This window comes from Vipera ursinii (assembly GCF_947247035.1).
Source record: "Vipera ursinii genome assembly, chromosome: 5".
Taxonomy (NCBI): domain Eukaryota; kingdom Metazoa; phylum Chordata; class Lepidosauria; order Squamata; family Viperidae; genus Vipera; species Vipera ursinii.
This window is the reverse complement of record NC_139518.1, coordinates 100,940,616-100,958,451: the sequence shown is the minus strand read 5'-3', so window position 1 is coordinate 100,958,451 and position 17,836 is coordinate 100,940,616. Positions and strand designations below refer to the sequence as shown.

The following is a 17,836-nucleotide window of genomic DNA, read 5'->3' as shown; positions in this document are numbered from 1 at the left end:
AACGCTTTGCAGGCTAGGAGGCATCCCTGCTGCAGGATGACCAGAGGCCGCGTCGCTTGCCAGGGAGGAGAGCCCCACCTGCAAGGGGAGAAGAAGCGGCGAGCTTTTCCTGAGGCTGATGCACCCAAAGCCATCCAGTCTTTACTAAATTGGCACCTCTGCTCGCATCAGCCGCTGCTCAACACGCCATATTCCTTTTAAGAAAAGATAGACAAGGCAATGCCATAACAACACCGTTGTTGGTATTGAATTGGATTGTGCTGGATTGTTACAGACCACTCTCTGCCGCTCCGTCAAGCTGGGCTAGTGGGTAGAGTGTGCAACAATCACGGAGTTTATCCGCATCCATTGTCCAATTCTGTAAGACGTTGAGATACTCAGGAAAATCGCCTTCTCCAGAGAGCGGCCACCTTCGTTCTCTGGCTGAAAGGGGTAAAACGGCCTTGGCTATCAACGGGGGAAAGAGTGGCTTCACCTTTGCTTTATAGATTGCTGCCGCTTACAAAACCAGCAAAAGGAAGCTAGGAATGCAGGGGCCAGGCAGTCTACTGGGATGGAGAGACTGCTGTTTCCCTTATGGATCCTGATCTCCTTCGGTCCTCAGGTTATGTTCCAAACTCTAACAAGAAAACATGTGATTAAGCCACTGTGTGAGCAAAGCGGAAAATAACCATACCCTGAACAAAGTAAATGTAAAATCTGAATTTCAAAATGTAAGATAATACATTACATTTTGCAAACCTCTGCCATTTGCATTTGTTGCTCGTGGCACACTGTGACAGGAAGAAAATGTATAAACGCTCCTATTTTGCAATTTAGAAATCACATATGTCCAGTTGAGTTTTACTCAGTGCTACAATTGAATGGTGAGGGGGGGGGGGAAACCCAGCATAAATACTGTAGCTTCTGTTATCAGCAGGGTGAGGAGCCAAGGAGCATGAAAATTACCGAGAAATACTAATAGAGGCACGCTTAGTGAAGGATAATTTGGTATTGGTACATCGAGTGGATTGCATGATTCAGTTTATAACTAGTTAAGAGAACCGTCGTTTAATCTTTTAGTTAACGGGGCTTTAATTTTCTGTGCACCCGTAGCTGGCTTTCAATTCATGCCCCCGTTTTAATTTTCTCTCATTTCTCCATGCTCCCACCAGGGCCCACTTGTGAAAAGTTTGGATTCACGAGCCTTTTGAAAGATTGTTTTTGAGAAGAAGTTATTTGAGAGACCTACGGTGCTCGCTTTGCACTTCTAGTCTGTCCGCCTGCGTGCATGCATGCAAACACAGGGCGGATACTTACTTTTCAAGAAGTCTTTATCATCGGAGCCACAGGCAATCCTCAACTTACAACCACAATGAGGACCAGAAATTATGTCGCTAAACAAGGTGGTTGTTCAATGAGTCACTCCCAATGTTATGAGATTTTTGACACGGTCGTTAAGCAGATCGCTGCAGCTGTTTAGTGATTCATCCATAGGACACATCCAGCCTCTCCTGTTGACTTTGCTGGTCAGAAGCCGGCTGGAAAGGCTGCAGACGGCTCTTGTTGGACTGGGAACCTGCAACCCTGGTAAATTGCATGCCGGTTGCCAAGCGCCCAAACCACAATCGGTTGTGTCCATCTAAGGGAATCAGTTGTAAGTCACTTTTTGTAACTCCGAACGTTTGCTAGGTGAATGATTGTAAGCGGAGGACTTCCTGTAGAGAGCTATACAATATTCAGACCCAAAGCAGGTTTATAACGAACCTCAACATTGCACTGCAACCAATAGGCTATGTAATAAATTACTCTCCCACAGTAAAAATAATAGTTGCACTGATGAGCGACCCAAACTAAAGGTCCCTCTGGACGACTCTCTCTTAACCAACTCTACCGTAAAGTCCTTGGTGGCATCTCAGTTTTAATGGCTAATACAGGAAAAGCTTAGCTTTCCTGTCCTCCTCCTGTTGACTTGCCGGAAGACCAGGAAAGGGTCACCCCTGCCCTCCAGGTCCTCAGAGGGGCGATCGGAGGGCTGGCAGTGGGGAAGAACCATTCTTTCTCCAGCAGGAGAAAAATGGGGAAGGCATCTTCCAAAGAGTGCTGGTGAGAACTTGACCGTGCCTCATCATCTTGACAAAAAATAAACATGGAGAAGGGCGTCGTGTTCTCACGCGTAGATGTGTGCAGAGTTGAGTCATTCATTAGTGATCAGAAGTTTTGATGAATTAGATTTTAGCTTCCCCCTTGGAGCTCGGGAAAAGGTCTCCAACCACAGAGGGGAGAACGTGCGTGGTCCCCGCTGGTTCTTTCTGAAGTCAAGAAACCTGGACTTGGGAATTGATCCCGGGGAACGGATGCCGAGCAGGCAGAAGAGCTCACCGGGCCCAGAAGATGCCCGGGACCCCCTCCCCTTCCTTCTTGGGGCCCCCAAGCTCTCCCTGGGCCAAAATCCATTTCTTCCCCCTGGAAGTGGAGGGGGGCGTGGGAGGGGGCAATGTCATGAAAGGAATGGGAAAGGATGGAGGGAAGCCTGGCCTCTTTGGGGGCCTCCAGGCAGGAGAATGTTTGGAGATGCGAGAGAATTTCATCCTCGGGATGTTCCAAGCTAGATTTTAGATTATGCTGCAAGAGTTTTATTTTTCCCCAACTTACAGCAGTCGCATAAACGTCTATCCTCTGGTAAAGACTTGAGACTGAGGAACTGGGGGAGGTTCCACTTGACTGCTCACTTGCCCTGCGTGAAGGGGGCTCCTTGTATTTGCCTACAGCGAGGGAGGTTTTATCCAAACATGTTCCTGGACTTGTAATTTCACAGGCAGAGATTCAAGCTGGTTTTATTACACGCCTTAGAAAAGAACAGATATCCTGCAGTTTTTGGCTCAAATCTCCATATGGCCCAGGTTCCAGTCCTGCCTGATCGTCTAAAGGAACCAAGAGTCAGTTTCCTCGTGGGAGGGGTGGTCAACATCTGGGCAAGGTTACCGCAGGGCCCTGGACGTTTCCAGCCTGGGTCCGTCTAGCCCTCACAGACGCACCGCTTACACAGTTTCCATAAACATTTTGATAACTGCTTCTTTGGTTGCTTCCTATTACATTAGCCTGGTTATTTATTTAAGATTTTAAAAATAAACACAGTTGTCATAAAGCTTTTTTGGATCTCCTATAACGGTCGGTTTATTCTTTCATCTTATTATTGTAATTTATGCAGTATGGTTGTTGTCTGACATGCAGGCTTTTTAATTTTCATAATTTGCACATCAAAAAAGGTGTTAATGACATCACACCCTTTAAAAAACATCTCTGATCATGAAGAATGTGCACCTATTCTGTTCAATTATGCCGTTTTTAAATCCCTTGAAAGAATTGCTAGAAATTGAGCAGGATTGCAAAAAGGATGCCAGCAAAACTAGAAAGTGTTTCTATTAAATCTATCATGCCAATGAGAACCTACCATCCAGATTCTTCCTTTTTTTTATGGAAAAAAGATATCATTTAGGGCAGGCATGTCAAACTGCCGGTCCGCGGGCCGGATGCTTCACGATGAAACCGCATCCTCCCCGTTGCCGGCAATGGGGAAAAAGTCGTGATACGTCGCGCGACGTCACGTGACATCATGAGTTTGACAGGCCTGATTTAGGGGATGTTTTTTTACAGTGAAAGCCCCTCGTCCTCCTCCTCCCAGTTCATTTGCACTTGTCAATTCCAAAGGCTTCTCTCTTTGCTCTTCCCCAACCATAAGCCACACTGGTTGAGATTTACAGAAACACCTGGAAGACTGGATTTTTCCCATTCCTGCTCTTTTCAATGCTCAAGTTGCAATGGGTTGCAAATTAATTGTACTGTCTTGGTTCCGTATCCTGCTCAAGGTTGCCTCTTGGAAAGGCCCCAGGGTGGCCGTCAAAGCCAACTCTTGGCTGAGTCCACTTACAAAATGGAAGCATCTCTGCCTTGGGGCTGCTTGAAGGCATCCATGGTTTTGCGTTTGACAAGATGTTGCCGTTCAGAACATGGTCAAATTGCGTTGTAAAACATGTTATTTTTTTCTTTCCTTTTAGAAAATGAAGTAAGAACTTTCCCAGTCTTAATTAGCGACCAAAGCGAGATAGTTGACACTAACGGAGCCGGAGATGCCTTTGTAGGTGGTACGTATCTTTCTCAGGTTATTCTGTCTGGAGATCTTCCTGTTCTCCCACCTTCCTCTCCTCACCGGCAACTTCATTAGACAAGGTGATGACAAGTGTTGGTGTTTTTCCCCAGCATAGAGCTTCAAGCTTGTTCTTTGCAAGCCTTCATTTGCATCCTAAGAGTCTGTTTTAATGGACTGTTAATTCTCTCAGGAAAATCATGTTGCTGCTACCTTTACAGATAATATGCTGTTAAGTAACATCTACATTGTTTTCACAAGATTAATTGGGCCTGTCAGAATGTTGCGTAAACAAAACTGCCGCAAATATGCTTTGTAGAGTCCTCCAAGTTCTACCCTGGCTTTAAAATCTTAGCACATTGCTCTTCTATTAACAGGTTATAGTGAATATTGCAGAGTATGAAAATAACTAACATTTGAACCTTAACTTTTTTTTCCCTTAGTGCATCTGTTTGTGTAAACGCCCCTCCCCCAAATGATATGCTTTAAGAGCCAGAAATAGCAGAACATCTGCTCCAATTTATATCTGATCTCAATTTTTTTTTAATATTGGGAAGGGTTGAAGAATCCAACTCTCAGTCTCCCATTGTTTAAAATGCCTCAAATTGTTCTAAACCAGCCCTCTTCTCGCACCCCTAATCAAAGGAAGAGTCTGGAAAGCGTCCAAGATCAAAAGGCTTCTGCCAAGTTTTAATTACACTGTTACAAAAATACAAGAGCTTGACTTCTCAAAGAAAAAGTTGCTTTCAGCAACTAGCCCCTCCCCAAACACTTCTTTTATAGAGAGCTCAGGGCGTGGTCTCCCTGTGCCTCCTCCCGAGGAGTCCCATAGCCTTCCTTTGTTTGTCCCTGCTCGTCTGCCTCCTGCGTCGGGCGTCCTTGAACAGGGCCAGCTGTGGGTCATCATCCTCCGCACTCTCGGGCTCACACAGCTGAGAAGAGGTTCCCGGCTGAGGACTCTGCAAAGTCTCCAAATCATCATCAGCCGGTTCGTTTCCCTCCTCCCCCACATCTGAGTCCTCCGATACATCGGACCCGGCTGTCGGGCCCACAGGCTGGCCCTGAGTCACAACACAAATAAATCAAAACCTTGTGTAGTTCCAAAGTTCTCTTGTTGATGATAAATCTCTGCATCTTGCAACAACAGGCTGTTCCGCTTTGAAAATGGTTGTGCTGAAAGCCTTAAAGTTGTCCACAACACTCTCCTTATTTTTCTCAAAATACGGGACTTGTTTTCATGCTGTGACTAAGGTTGTTGTTGCCACATCAGAAGTGAATATAGGAGAGTCTTCACTTCTTGGCTCCGTCTGTTACAGCCTAGGTTTACCTTGAGCTGTCAATCTTGTACTATCAGGTCTGTATTGCAGAGCTCTAGGCAGCCCCTAGGTGGCAGCAACATCAGGAGACACAAGCCCTGGCTGCCCTCTGGTGGTTGTTTGGGCATTAGCCCAAATATGACAGAAACAGAATTTTCCTCCCTCTCCTTCCTCTTCCTCCCCCTCCTCCTCCTCCTGACCGAAAAGACCGTTGGACAGTTGGTTGAAGGTTATCCTAAAAGCCTTTATCTGTGTTATCGGCTGACGAGCTCGTTCTGTTCTCTAAGCATTGTAGGAAGGAAAAGAGTTGATGAGAACCAGTCGGAGTCGTAGACGTCCCGTTCTTCTCACGTTAGGCTTGTGCCTGTCTCGGCTGCTTGGGTCTTGGTCTGTATAGCATTAGCTGTTATCTTTCAGGCTCCACTCAAGGTTTAAACCTTAGGAAATCTGGCAAAGCCGCACCTAAGGAACCAATCCCTGAAGAGCATTATTGGTAGCGCTTAGACTGAAACATGTGGTCCCTTCCTTTTAGTAGTAGTAGAGGTTGCAAATAGAAAAGGCTAATGCCAGAGGAGGCGTTAGGGTGGAATTCTAAATATGTTCTATTCTGAATGCATTTTCAGCTAAACTCCACCGGGATGTAAACAGTTGGACGCCTCTTAATTTATGCAGCTTAGGGAGAGCTGACCTCTCCAGGCCCAGCTTCAAGAGGACAATATTTACATAGTGTCAACAGATGGAAAGCAACAATTTTACCTAAAGGGCACTTTGTCGCAGAGAAAAATCTACCTAGTTCTGTGTACTTGTGTCTGAATGTTTTGTTGAATATTTACTCAAAGACCAAGGAGGCATTTTTTTAGGAATGAATACTTGCAGGGTTGGACTGTTCGGAAAAGAAGAGAATTGATGGAGCAAATTCTCCATTCTTCTCCGTTCTCCACTTGTGTGAGGGGGACTCAGGAGGAAGAACGGTCTACATCTGGGGGATGGCGCAGAAAGGAAATTAAGTCTGAGAGCTAGAGAGAAAAAGTTCTGGCAGGCCGAGTGTGAGAACCCACTGCGTCCTGAGTAAGAATCAGAAGTAGAGACAGAAGTATGTCTCATCTAACAGAATGAGAACAAGAGTGCCTCCATCATCACAAGTTGCAAAACTAAAACTTATTTCCTGCATTTAACCATGAGTATCTGATCCCTGAAGAGTCCGTAGGAAAACATGATTAAACCAAGCAGAAGTCAAGAAACGGAAAGTGTAGCAAAGACGCTGGTGTTGGTGATATTAACTCTAGAGTAAATAACTGAATTTCTCTGCTGCTGTAAGGCGGGAGTCTCCAACCTTAAGGCCCGGCTACGGCTGGCTGAGGAATTCTGGGAGTCCACAAGTCTTGGAAGTTGCCATCGTTGGAGACCCCTGCTTTTAGGATTAAAAACCGCTCTCATAATAAAGTCCCACCAGGGATAACAAAGGAAACATGTATCAGTAGCAAGGGAGAAAACCCAGCTGAAAACACTCACGTTGAACCCGGATCTGCAGCTAGGAACCAAGGACGGACTCAAGAAGAGATTCCTCTTCTGCCTGCGGGCCCTATCCTGTCCTAGTCTGTCTCCCCCTGCCCCCCCCTCAAAATGGGGAGGCCACCTGCGCTCGCCCTTCAAATGTCCCCTGGAGCTTTCTTGGGGGACACGTCAGCTGTGCGGGCAAAGTGCCACATCCCCACGGCGGGCTGCAAGTCGGAGTGTAGGGGAGGCCTTCTGCAACCCACATCCCGTGAAACCGGGAAGGGGCTGCCCTGCCTCACAGGTTGCGGTTATTTTACCGATTGGGTGACTTGCCAGGTTTGCCAAGGTCTCTCCAGCCGATCTTGGACTAGGAGGAGACGCGTCTCGGCAGCCCTTTGTCGGCTCCAGCCACAGGAAAGAAACAGCCCGGAGGGACGGAGCGCGCGCATCTGCGGAAGTCTCTCCAAAATTCCACTCTTTGCGTAAATTACTACAGGTAGTCCTCGGCTTACAACAATTCATTTAGTGACTGTTCAAAGTTACAACGGCAATGAAAGAAGCAACTTACAATGTTTCTCACACTTACGACCGTTGCAGCATCCCCAGGGCCACCTGATCAAAATTCCGACGCTTGGCAGCGGACTCATATTTACGACGGTCGCAGCATCCCGGGGGGGGTGTATGTCGCGTGATCCCCTTTTGTGACCACCTGAACAAGAAAAATCCATGAGGGGAGCCAGATTCACGCAACAACCATGCGACTAACTTAAACGGCTGCAGTGATTCGCTTAAAAAGAGTGGCAGGGAAGGTTGAAAAATGGGTCAAAACTCACTTAACAAATGTCTCACTTAGCAAGAGAAACTTTGGGCTCAATTTGTGGTCGGACTGCCCATATTTTGCTGCCTGGAAACCAAGTTAAACAAAACTGACTAACATTCTCTTGAGATTCCCATCGTTCCTTATTCCTTCTCGTGCACAAAATCTAACCGTAGAATAATAGCAGAAATATTTTTTCTCTCTTTCTCACCAATGCAGTAGTGATTTATTAGTAATTTTAGTGGCAGGTGGTGGGGTGATGTAATTTGAGGAAGGCAAGATTTAGTTGGAGGTACATTAAGAGGGATACAGCTGGCTATAAGTCACCGCCTCGTATTTGGTCCCCTGGTGCCTCATATCTGCTCTTCCAAATGTACCAGTTTCCAAGGAGCTAGTAAATTTTAGGATTGATAGAATAACAGAATCGTAGAACAATAAAGCTGGGAGAAACCTTGGGGGTCTTCTAGTCCAGCCCCCTGCTCAAGCAGGAGACCCCCTGGACCATTCCGGATAGGTGGCTGTCCGGTCTCTTCTTGAAAGCCTCCAGTGATGGAGCACCCACCGCTTCTGGAGGCAACTTCCGTTCCTCTGGTTGATCGTCCTCACTGTCAGGAAGCTTCTCCTTACTGCCAGGTTGCTTCTCTCTCCTTGATTAGTTTCCTTCCGTTGTTTCTTGTCCTGCCTTCAGGCGCTTTGGGGAACAGGTTGACCCCCCCTTCTTTGTGGCAGCCCCTCAAATACTCAAATACTATCATGTCATATGGGTGATGACCTATAGAGCCCTACATGGCATGGGTCCGGATTATCTTCGGGAGCACCTGCTGCCAGCATCCACTTCCCATCGTCCTGTGCGCTCCCACAGGGAGGGCCTCCTCAGGGTGCCGCCGGTCAGGGAGTGCCGGCTGGCGGCCCCCAGGGGGAGAGCGTTCTCGGTGGGCGCGCCTGCCCTTTGGAATCAGCTGTCTGTGGAACTCCAGATGGCCCCCGACCTTCGCTCGTTTCGCCGGGACCTATTCGGCTTGGCTATTCGAGCTTGCCCGCCTGGACTGAGGGTTTTGGGTTAAGGTTTTAATTTTAAATTATTTTGGGGCTATTTAATTTAATTTAATTTTAACCTGTAAATATTGTACTGTTTTAATTTGCCCTGTAAACCGCCCTGAGTCCCTCGGGAAAAGGGCGGTATATAAATTGAAATAAATAAATAAATAATATTCAGAAAATGAATGGCAGAACATTCCTCAAATGCCTCTACTTCCTCAAACATTCATATAGTATGCACCTAATCTTTGCCTTTATCCCTGTTACTTTGTTTATAACATCCATTCCAGCGTATTCCCACCTGCAGTGTTCAGGAGGACTAGAAGCTTTCATTTGGAAATTCAAGGGCATCTGGAAAGAAGCCCATTTTTTCACAGAAAATATAGTCCTCTTCCACTAGGTTGACCACCATCTCTTGAGGTTCTGCTGATCAATGGTTTCTCTGTCTGTTTGAACATAATCTTCATTAATTATTTTAACCTTTGAATCCAAGCCATTATCATAACTGGATGAAATATTACCAAGAAAATGAATCTAAGCCCCAAATTTTGGTCTGAGTTGTGATCATAAGTCAAGGATTACCTGTAGATGGAACTGATTTTGTTTAAACAATTCAATAAACTAGATGTTCCTCAGTTGACAAGAAGATCTCCCCACCTATTGGATAAACTCAACTGTATTTCAAAAAATCTGAATTTCATGACAATAACCAGCAAACAAGGAAATGTACACATTGTTTTATCTTATATTGTCCAGATTTTCGGCAGAGTGACAAAAATAGGATCTATGCCAAGTGAGATACCTCTAGCTTTCCTCTTCAAGCCTGGGAGGTTGCATGAAATAAAAACATGACAGTAAGATGATGATCATCATAATTAAAATACCTGTCACAGATTATTTCTCTCACCTCCTATCCTAATTTCCCCGTCCCCTAGGATAAATCTGGTTCTCTCCTTCACCATCTGACAGCTGTAAAATATGCGCCTCAGATGATTGCTAGAGTAACTCGTTGTTTAAAGAAAAGATAGCCGATTTTCTGAAACTCCATTGCTTTATGAATTGTGTCTTGTGAATGAAGCAGAATGAAAAATAAAGACTGTTGAGGTGAAGAATGTTTTAGCTCTCGCCTCTTTCCTTTCAGCTGAAGATAAGTGTAAAAGAGATTAGCTCAGCACGGCTGTCTGGTTCAACCCTTGCTGTCTCTCCTTGCAATTCGGTAGGAGACGGGGGGAAAGAAATTTCTGTTTTCAGTTCCTCAGCCTTTTGACTGACAGCTACTCGGAGGAGGAGGAGGAGGAGGAAGAGATTTCTAACATGAATTCGGCAGATTTCCCTCTATTGTATTAGAAAAAATATTTTTGTATACTCTTAAAGTTTTTGATCTAATTATAATGGTGACTGTCAGCTTTTTGAATATTACAGACATGTTTTCAAATACTAAGTGGGACCCAGAAGCACAAAAATTGCTTTGTGTCTCCACACTCTGCCTGCAGAGTATTTAATAGCAGCTTATACTATGGTGCCCTTTGCTCTTTCAGTTCGAAATATTCTTCACATTCTCCCATATTAAAAAAAAAATCACTATGTGAGGCAAAGATGACCTCATTCCATTTCTTCTTCCTGATTCTCCAAATCTCACCATCTTTTCATGACTCTGTCTCCTTTCTGGTGCTCTAGTACAGCCCTTGAAGAAATGACTCATGGCTGTTTTTCACATTTACAACCATTGCTGCGTTCCCCCGTGGCCAAGTGATGAAATCTCAGATGCTGGGCAACTGACTCGTATTTGTGACGGCTGCAGTGACGTATGCCGATTGGTGTACGTTCAAAGTGACAATAAAGTTGTTGTTGTTGTTATCATGGTTTGAGACCGTCTCCTTTGCTCTCACCTGGCCTGTACAGTAAGATCAGCTGGAAAAGGCTTTGCTCATGGACCCACCTCTGGGTAGGGGCCGCTTTGGGCTCAATCCTAGTGACCTGGCGCCTCTGTAGCCATCTCCTACACCGCCAATTTAAGGCAAGGCTCTCCAAACTTGGCAACTTTAAGGACTTTGTGAACTTTACCATCCAGAATTCCCCAGCCAGCCATGCTGGCTAGGGAATTCTGGGAGTTGCACAAGTCTTAAGATTGCCAAGTTTGGAGAGCGTTGGTTTAAAATCAGACATACTAAGATGTGTCTGTTCTTCGGGGGATTTTCAAAAATGAACATTTCCACAGGGCCAAAATGCCATGAAATGTCTGTTGCCTTTTTTTTTTTTTTTTACTTACCTGCCCGTGTGTTTTAAAATATATTATTCGCAGCTGGAAGACGTTCTTGTAGTCCTTTGATTTTATACTGTTTTATGATTACGCTTGTCCTCCTGCTAGGGATAGATAGACGAACTATAATGAATGCGCTGAATGGGTTGCAAAAAAAACATTGTGGTAGAATTGAATTAAGGGACGCAGTGGCTCAGTGGGTTAGGACGCTGAGCTTGTCGATCAGAAGGTCGGCAGTTTGGCGGATCGAATCCCGAGTGCCGCGTAGCAGAGTGAGCGCCTGTTACTCGTCCCAGCTTCTGCCAACCTAGCAGTTCGAAAGCATGTAAAAATGCATAGATAAATAGGGACTGCTACGGTGGGAAGGTAACAGCGTTCCGTGCGCCTTTGGCGTCTAGTCATGCCGGCCACATGACCACGGAGACGTCCTCGGACGAGCGCTGGCTCTTCGGCTTTGAAACGGAGATGAGCACCGGCCCCTAGAGTCGGAAACGACTAGCACGCATGTGCGGGGGAACCTTTACCTTTACCTTTAGAATTGAATTTGATTATGAAATAAGTATTAGTTAGCACGTGGGGTGTTTGATAACGATAGTGCACTCATGGGTTTCTTTCGCTCTCAGAGATGAAAAATATAGATAGAGAGTAAAAATTGACACTTCTTACGCTGTTTGTTCCCGCTTCTGAGTCTCCTGCTAAGTGTTTTCATAACTGCCGCATCAATGGGCCTCGTTTCCCCGGCTCCTTAGATTTAACGGAGTCGAATCAATTTCCTCCACAGCTTCAAGGAGTTGTTACAGAACAAGCAACACATCCTAATCAAGCCGTGGATGGGTTTCCTCAAACTTCACATTGATTTTTACTCGGCGTGAGGGAAGCAGGTCTTTAGCCCAGCAGCATCAAGGTAGATGAGCAGAGCGGCGGTTTTTTCACTGCCATCTGTCCTAAATGAGGAAGATTCGGTAAACGCTGCAGGAAGATAAATCAGAACGGCTGAAATCGAAGCCCTAAAAAAACAGGAGAGCTCTAAAAAAGAGCAAGGAGGAAAAAGTTGCATCTGGCAGTTTCTGTAGAAAATGTCTTCGCATGAGGCTGATGCTTTTCCTGCGTGCTTTGCTGGGGCGCTCAGGTGAACCATGTCACAACTTTTACGTATTTATTAAACAAATTTACATAGCTGCCACAGAGGCGGCTCTCGGCGGCTTACAAAATTTTTAAAAATCCACTATGAAATAAAAGTTGCACTCGGCTCATCAACAAGACGTCATTCCTGGATTCACACAGAAATGGTTTACAAACCACAGTCACACCCAAGCCAAAATTAAAACTGCATTTTAATTTAGCGGGGTTGGTGAAAGTGACCCCCTTGTTTTCACCAGCTCAGCTCAGCATTGGAAAGCAATCCAGAAGGAGAGCTTGAAATACGAATCGTGAAAGCTGAGCAACCTTTAATACCGGTGGAGTCTCCTAGTTGGTTTTCATTCCGAGCGGAAGTGGGCCAAAGCCAGGAGACGGGACAGAAAGAGGATGAACAGGAGGGGGGAGCAGCGGAAAGAGTGGGCATTTGCAGGAGCCAAAACAATATAGGATCCGATGACTGGTTTGTAAACCGCTTTTATCTGAATCTAGGGACGAGGCCCTAGTTGAGATTAGACCACAGGTCTGCAACCCGCGGCTCCAGAGCCGCATGCGGCTCCCAGTCCTCTGCCATGTGCAATCCAAAAAAAAAAAAAAGTGGGACTAAAAAAGTTCAACCAATCAATTCAAATATGCATGGTAGGTGCATATCTCGCCTTGGCTCCACTCTTCAGTCAAACCCTGTTCTGCACATGCACGCAGGTACACACATGCGCACACATTTTTTGCGGCTCCCAGTTTTTCCTTTTGTGAGGGAACCGGTTCCGAGTGGCTCTTTCACTGTTTCAGGTTGCTGACCCCTGGATTAGACAGCTGTTTGTCCAGAATGGTGTAAGCGCTGCACGGGCAGCAGGTTGGTATAGAGGACCTCCAAGGCCCCTTCCAGCCCTGGGATTCTAGGATAAGCCTCTTCCTTGGTTGTGATGGCGAGTCATCCGTTGTGGGTCCGCTTTGCCCAAAGCAAACTGAAACTGACTAGCCTTTGGGCATCCCGTCAGCCAGGCGACATTTCAGAAAGTGGGGTGTTATTGGCAAGGAGCCAGGCAGTGACTGAATTCAACAGCTGGGCCTCCGTAGATCGCCCACCGCTGGCTGTGCCGAGCAGCTGTTGGGCTGGACGTGAAAGGCCAGGCAGTGTATTAAAAGGTAGCGCGGTTCTTCCCTTTTTAAAATATCGTCCCGCTTAAAAATCTTATTTTACGACTTGAATCCCTGTCGCGTATTTCCTGCACGCTACGCTGGATCTTCATGTCCTGGAGCAGAAAGGAGGTTTCTTAGCTTTGAAGAAACGAATATAAGGAAGCAAAACCAAAGGTGCGGGAAGAGAATGTAGAGTTTGGGGAAAGGTTCTGTATTAAAAACAGGCAAGACACCCACGGCTTTCTCTTCAGCGGAGCCTGGTTTATTTGTGGCTTTAAAAAAAAATTACTTCGCTATTTATGTGGGCTAAGAAGAAATGACTTCGCTATTCTTATTTTGACTTCTGAAGAAAAGTCTTTCGACTGAAATAACAAAAGAGTTTTTAGCTCCAAAATTTAGACAATGGTTAAGGCTTATTTTAATTTTATTTAAACAGTACAGTGTTGCAATTTAAAACATCTGAATATTTTTATTCAGCACAAAACACCGTTGCTTGTTTTAGCATATTTTTTAGGTGGATGTAGTATGTAGCTTCCAGACGGAACAAAAGGAGAAATGCCACTTTCTCCCGATTCCCAGTGACTGTTAAATGAATTTTGTTGTAATCTGGTAGGTCATAATTATAGCCTCACTGCTGATTAGGGGAGATAATGAGTAGGGATGTGTCTAAGTAGATCTCGGCCTATTGTGACTGAGGTGGCCCCTCCTGACCACTGTGGGGTCCTTTGGGGACAGTAACAGGCAAGGTTAACTGTAGATACGTTGAAGTCCTTGTAGGCTGATTCTGCCATCAAGCAGCCTTTCTTATTTCCTTATTGAAGCTGAAGTCTACCTCATCAAATTTTCTGCGATGCTAAATTTGAGAGAGCTTTGCAGTTTATATCCAGTCGTGAAACACAGAGTAGTTTCCAGCTTCAGGAAGTTGATGGTGTTGCAAGCATCAGCAGGATACATTTACAGCTCTGTTTCTGCCATTCGTAGGCTGTACGTGTGATTAGCCAGACCTGTTGAAGGTTGTCCTATTCTACCGAGGCCTGTTCAGATCTCAATCCACGTGGATATCTTGAAGCCACAGGATCAGTTGGGAGAGGGAAATAAACACAGTCTTCTCACTCTTCACAGCCAGCTCCTATTTCTTCCACATTCCCCAAGCAATCCTACAAGGACAGCTCTCTTCAGCTGCACGGCAGCACACCGTCAGAGCCAGCGGGTATCCCGAGGGTGAGAAGCTGGGCCTGACCTGTCAGTTATGGAGAGGGTTGCATTCTCTCTTAAGGATCGGTTTTATTTAGTGGAGATCCTCCTTGATCCAGTATTGCTATTGGACAGCCACTTAAGATCTTTGTCTTAACACCTTCACCTATTCAGAGACTCCTTCCCTGGGACTTCCCAGCTGGGCTTTTGACGTGCTATTTTTAAGATCTCAAAACCGTCCAAGTCACCCAGCATAGGTTATGCATGGGGCCTCACATTGCTCCATCTTGAAACAATTTCACAGGTCACCCTCTGAATCCAATTTCACCTGTCCGTGATAAAGCTCAGGATGGTCCAAGCAGTTGTCGGGATTAACCACTATCATGTTTAAGAACTTTGAAGGAAAGGAGGATCATATGACAAGAGTGATGAGTTGATGAAACTCCACCTGAATAATAACAAGGACTTGCAAAACTGCTGAGGGAAATTGCCCGATGTCCTTGTACATTTCTTCTGAAACTGACATTAATTACCGAAAACTCTGAATGTTCTTAACATGCATATCAGGATCATACCTTGCTGCTTTGGCTTCATCAAACATTTCACCTCTGATAGTGAGACTCAAACTGATAATTACAAAATTAGAACTTGGGCATCTCCAGGCCAACGTTGGTTGATCACACCAGTTGTCAAAATTCCAAGAACATAATCGCTGAAGTGTGAGGAGAAAAATTACTTCTCTTAATTGTTCACAATTCTAAGAATGTAATTAAAATATATGAGGAGCTATCATAGAACGGGAAAAGACTTTTGGATGTGACCTAGTCAAGGGATTCATAGCCTGTTTTAAGCTGAGGACCGTGCTTGATCTTAGGTTGTAAATTGAGGGGTTTTTTATCTGTGGCAAATTCCTTGGAAGACTCCCAGAAGCCGTGCTCTGGAGACTTCCCCTCCCTTGCCCTTCTCCCCCTATCCTAGGTTGGGGGGGTGTATCAGGTGTGCTCAGCCTTTCATGTGTTTCCCCCCCCCTCCCTTTCGTCTTGTCCTTCAGGCTTCCTGTCCCAGTTGGTCTATGAGCGGCCATTGACGGAGTGCATCCGGGCTGGACACTACGCTGCCAGCGTGATCGTCAAGCGTTCCGGTTGCACCTTCCCGGAGAAACCCGACTTCAAATGATACTGGCACGCTGAGGGATCCACAGGAGACGCTGCCCACTTCCTGTCCCGTCCCCCACACCCGGACTCTGCACTGGCCTTTCTGTACTTCTGTTCATTTGGACCCTGGACGCCTCTCTTGGATGCCTTTCTCCCCCCCATCCTCAGAACGTTAGACTGACAGATCATCCAGGGTGCAGTTTCGGATGCCCTGTGCATCACACACACACACACACACACACATACCGGTTCTCGAGGGGATGCCAAAATCCTCCTGGTGTCCTGGCCAACACTGCTCACTTCGGCCAGAAGAGAATTCAGTTGGGAAGTAACTAAAATAATGGTACAAATCTAAGGGTTGGGCCTTGATCTCTGGTGTGGTTTACTGACCTTCCCAGCTGAATCCTGGTTCTCTTGCAGTAATCAGAAGTACAATCATGGTTTCCGTGGTGAGCCAAGATTGTTTGAGCTGGAGTAGGAAATGGGGGGCAGGCTCCTCAAATGAGAGGTAGGACTTTCATTGTTCACGCTAACTTGAATTTCGGCTCAGGAATCTCATTTTCCCAGAGCAGGAACTGGATGTTATTGTAAGTAAAGCCCATAATAGATACGGGCCAGCTATGGAGCCACATCTCGGAAAGTATAAATGTATTGTGTGCAAATGGGAGTACAGAAAGCTCATGCAGGCTGTTTCTTTGGGCCATGCCAAAATATTTTATTTCAACGCACAGTTTTAAGACAATATGGTACGTGAAATAATGGAAACATCTTTATTTGTATTACAGTATTCAAGAAACACATTCTCCAAAGTAATTTACTATGTAATTTGATACTGATAAATAAAGGAATTGTGATACAGGCCTTTTCTGGGTTTTTAATGGTGTGATGGGGTTCTGTGGCAGTAAATAGACTCCTACAGGAGCGAGTGGGAAGCATTAACCTCACTGCAACCCATCAGTGATGCTGATAAAAAGACATAATTTAGAAAGGAAGGAAAATTATTTAATTAGGTAACCAAAACCTATAACCTTGCCACTATTAATTTATTATTAGGAAGGGCATAAAAATATACTGATGCTATTGATCCAGTAATTAAAATCTAGTGGTTGTACACAGGACATTGAAATAAAATGGACTTCATTTGGAACCCAGCAGAATTTCAGAGATTTCCATTACGAAGACAGAACCTCAGAGAAACTGGATATGGATCATTATTTTATGGCAAAACTTTCCTATTGGCCATGTAGCTCCATGTAGAAAAAAGCTGTTTACTAGAAATTTATATTTCAGCATAAAATGTAAACTAACTTCTTCGTAAACTAGCGAAACATCTTGAAAGAAAAGCAAGAAAGTCCAGTTGCCTCGTGAAAAAGCATCTTTGGGACATCGTGGGGGTTAATGTATTAAAATGTATTTACGTCACTCTGGACAGCCACGCCTCAGGTGAGCCTGTCACCCCCCCCCCCCCCCATTGCATCTGTTCTCCTTCGTTCGCCCAACTGGTTGAGTTCATCTCGCCTCTCTTGTGCCGTGGGTAAAAAATGCCCTCGGGGTTTCAGTTTTGAAATGGAAAAATAATACTGCCTGACAAATGTGTGTAGCAGTTCCCTGTGTAGGGAGAGCGATTAAAGTAAGCCCTCACAAAAAAGCCAAAATAAAAGTTTGCTCTTGGGTATTCACATGTGGCAACGGAGATGACCGATTTCTCTCAAGGCGAATGAAAAGAGATCAGAATAGCTATGGGGGGGAGGAGGTCCTTCCAGCCACAGATCTCAAGTGGAAGTACAGCTTCTCTAAACTTTGCAAATATTTAACGCCGGGCTTTCCCCAGGTCACTGGAGTGAGACAGTTAATAGCCATCAGCTGCCGATGCTGCTGGACAATCAGTTTTCTTGGAGAGAAAAGAAAGCCATCCATTGCCCTGCAAATCACAAATGTGCTGTGGATGTGCACACAAGTTGTTACCCAGGCTGGTGGGTGGTTGACCTGCACTGTCTTTCAGAACAACACGAGGGTGCTGCGGTGTCCATTGTGCTACATTTTGCACACTTGAGAACGGTCATTGTCTACTTGTGCACCAGGAGATGTGAGTGGTAGATGTACTTCCTGTGGCACTAAGACATCACGTCTCTTACAGTGCTACTTGTTAACTTTAAT

The 17,836-nt window shown here is 45.4% G+C and overlaps 1 protein-coding gene across 3 annotated transcripts in view; it reads left to right on the top strand.

Moving 5' to 3' along the window:
- ADK (adenosine kinase) overlaps window positions 1-16,535 on the top strand; it is a 146,457-nt gene extending 129,922 nt beyond the window's left edge. For all 3 annotated transcript variants that reach the window (XM_083364252.1, XM_083364251.1, XM_083364253.1), the window contains exons 10-11: window positions 4,038-4,124; window positions 15,577-16,535. In XM_083364252.1, coding sequence (XP_083220378.1) covers window positions 4,038-4,124; window positions 15,577-15,701 — 212 coding nt within the window. In that variant the 3' untranslated portion in view covers window positions 15,702-16,535. The remainder of the gene's footprint in view (window positions 1-4,037; window positions 4,125-15,576) is intronic.
- Window positions 16,536-17,836: the final 1,301 nt, after the last annotated feature.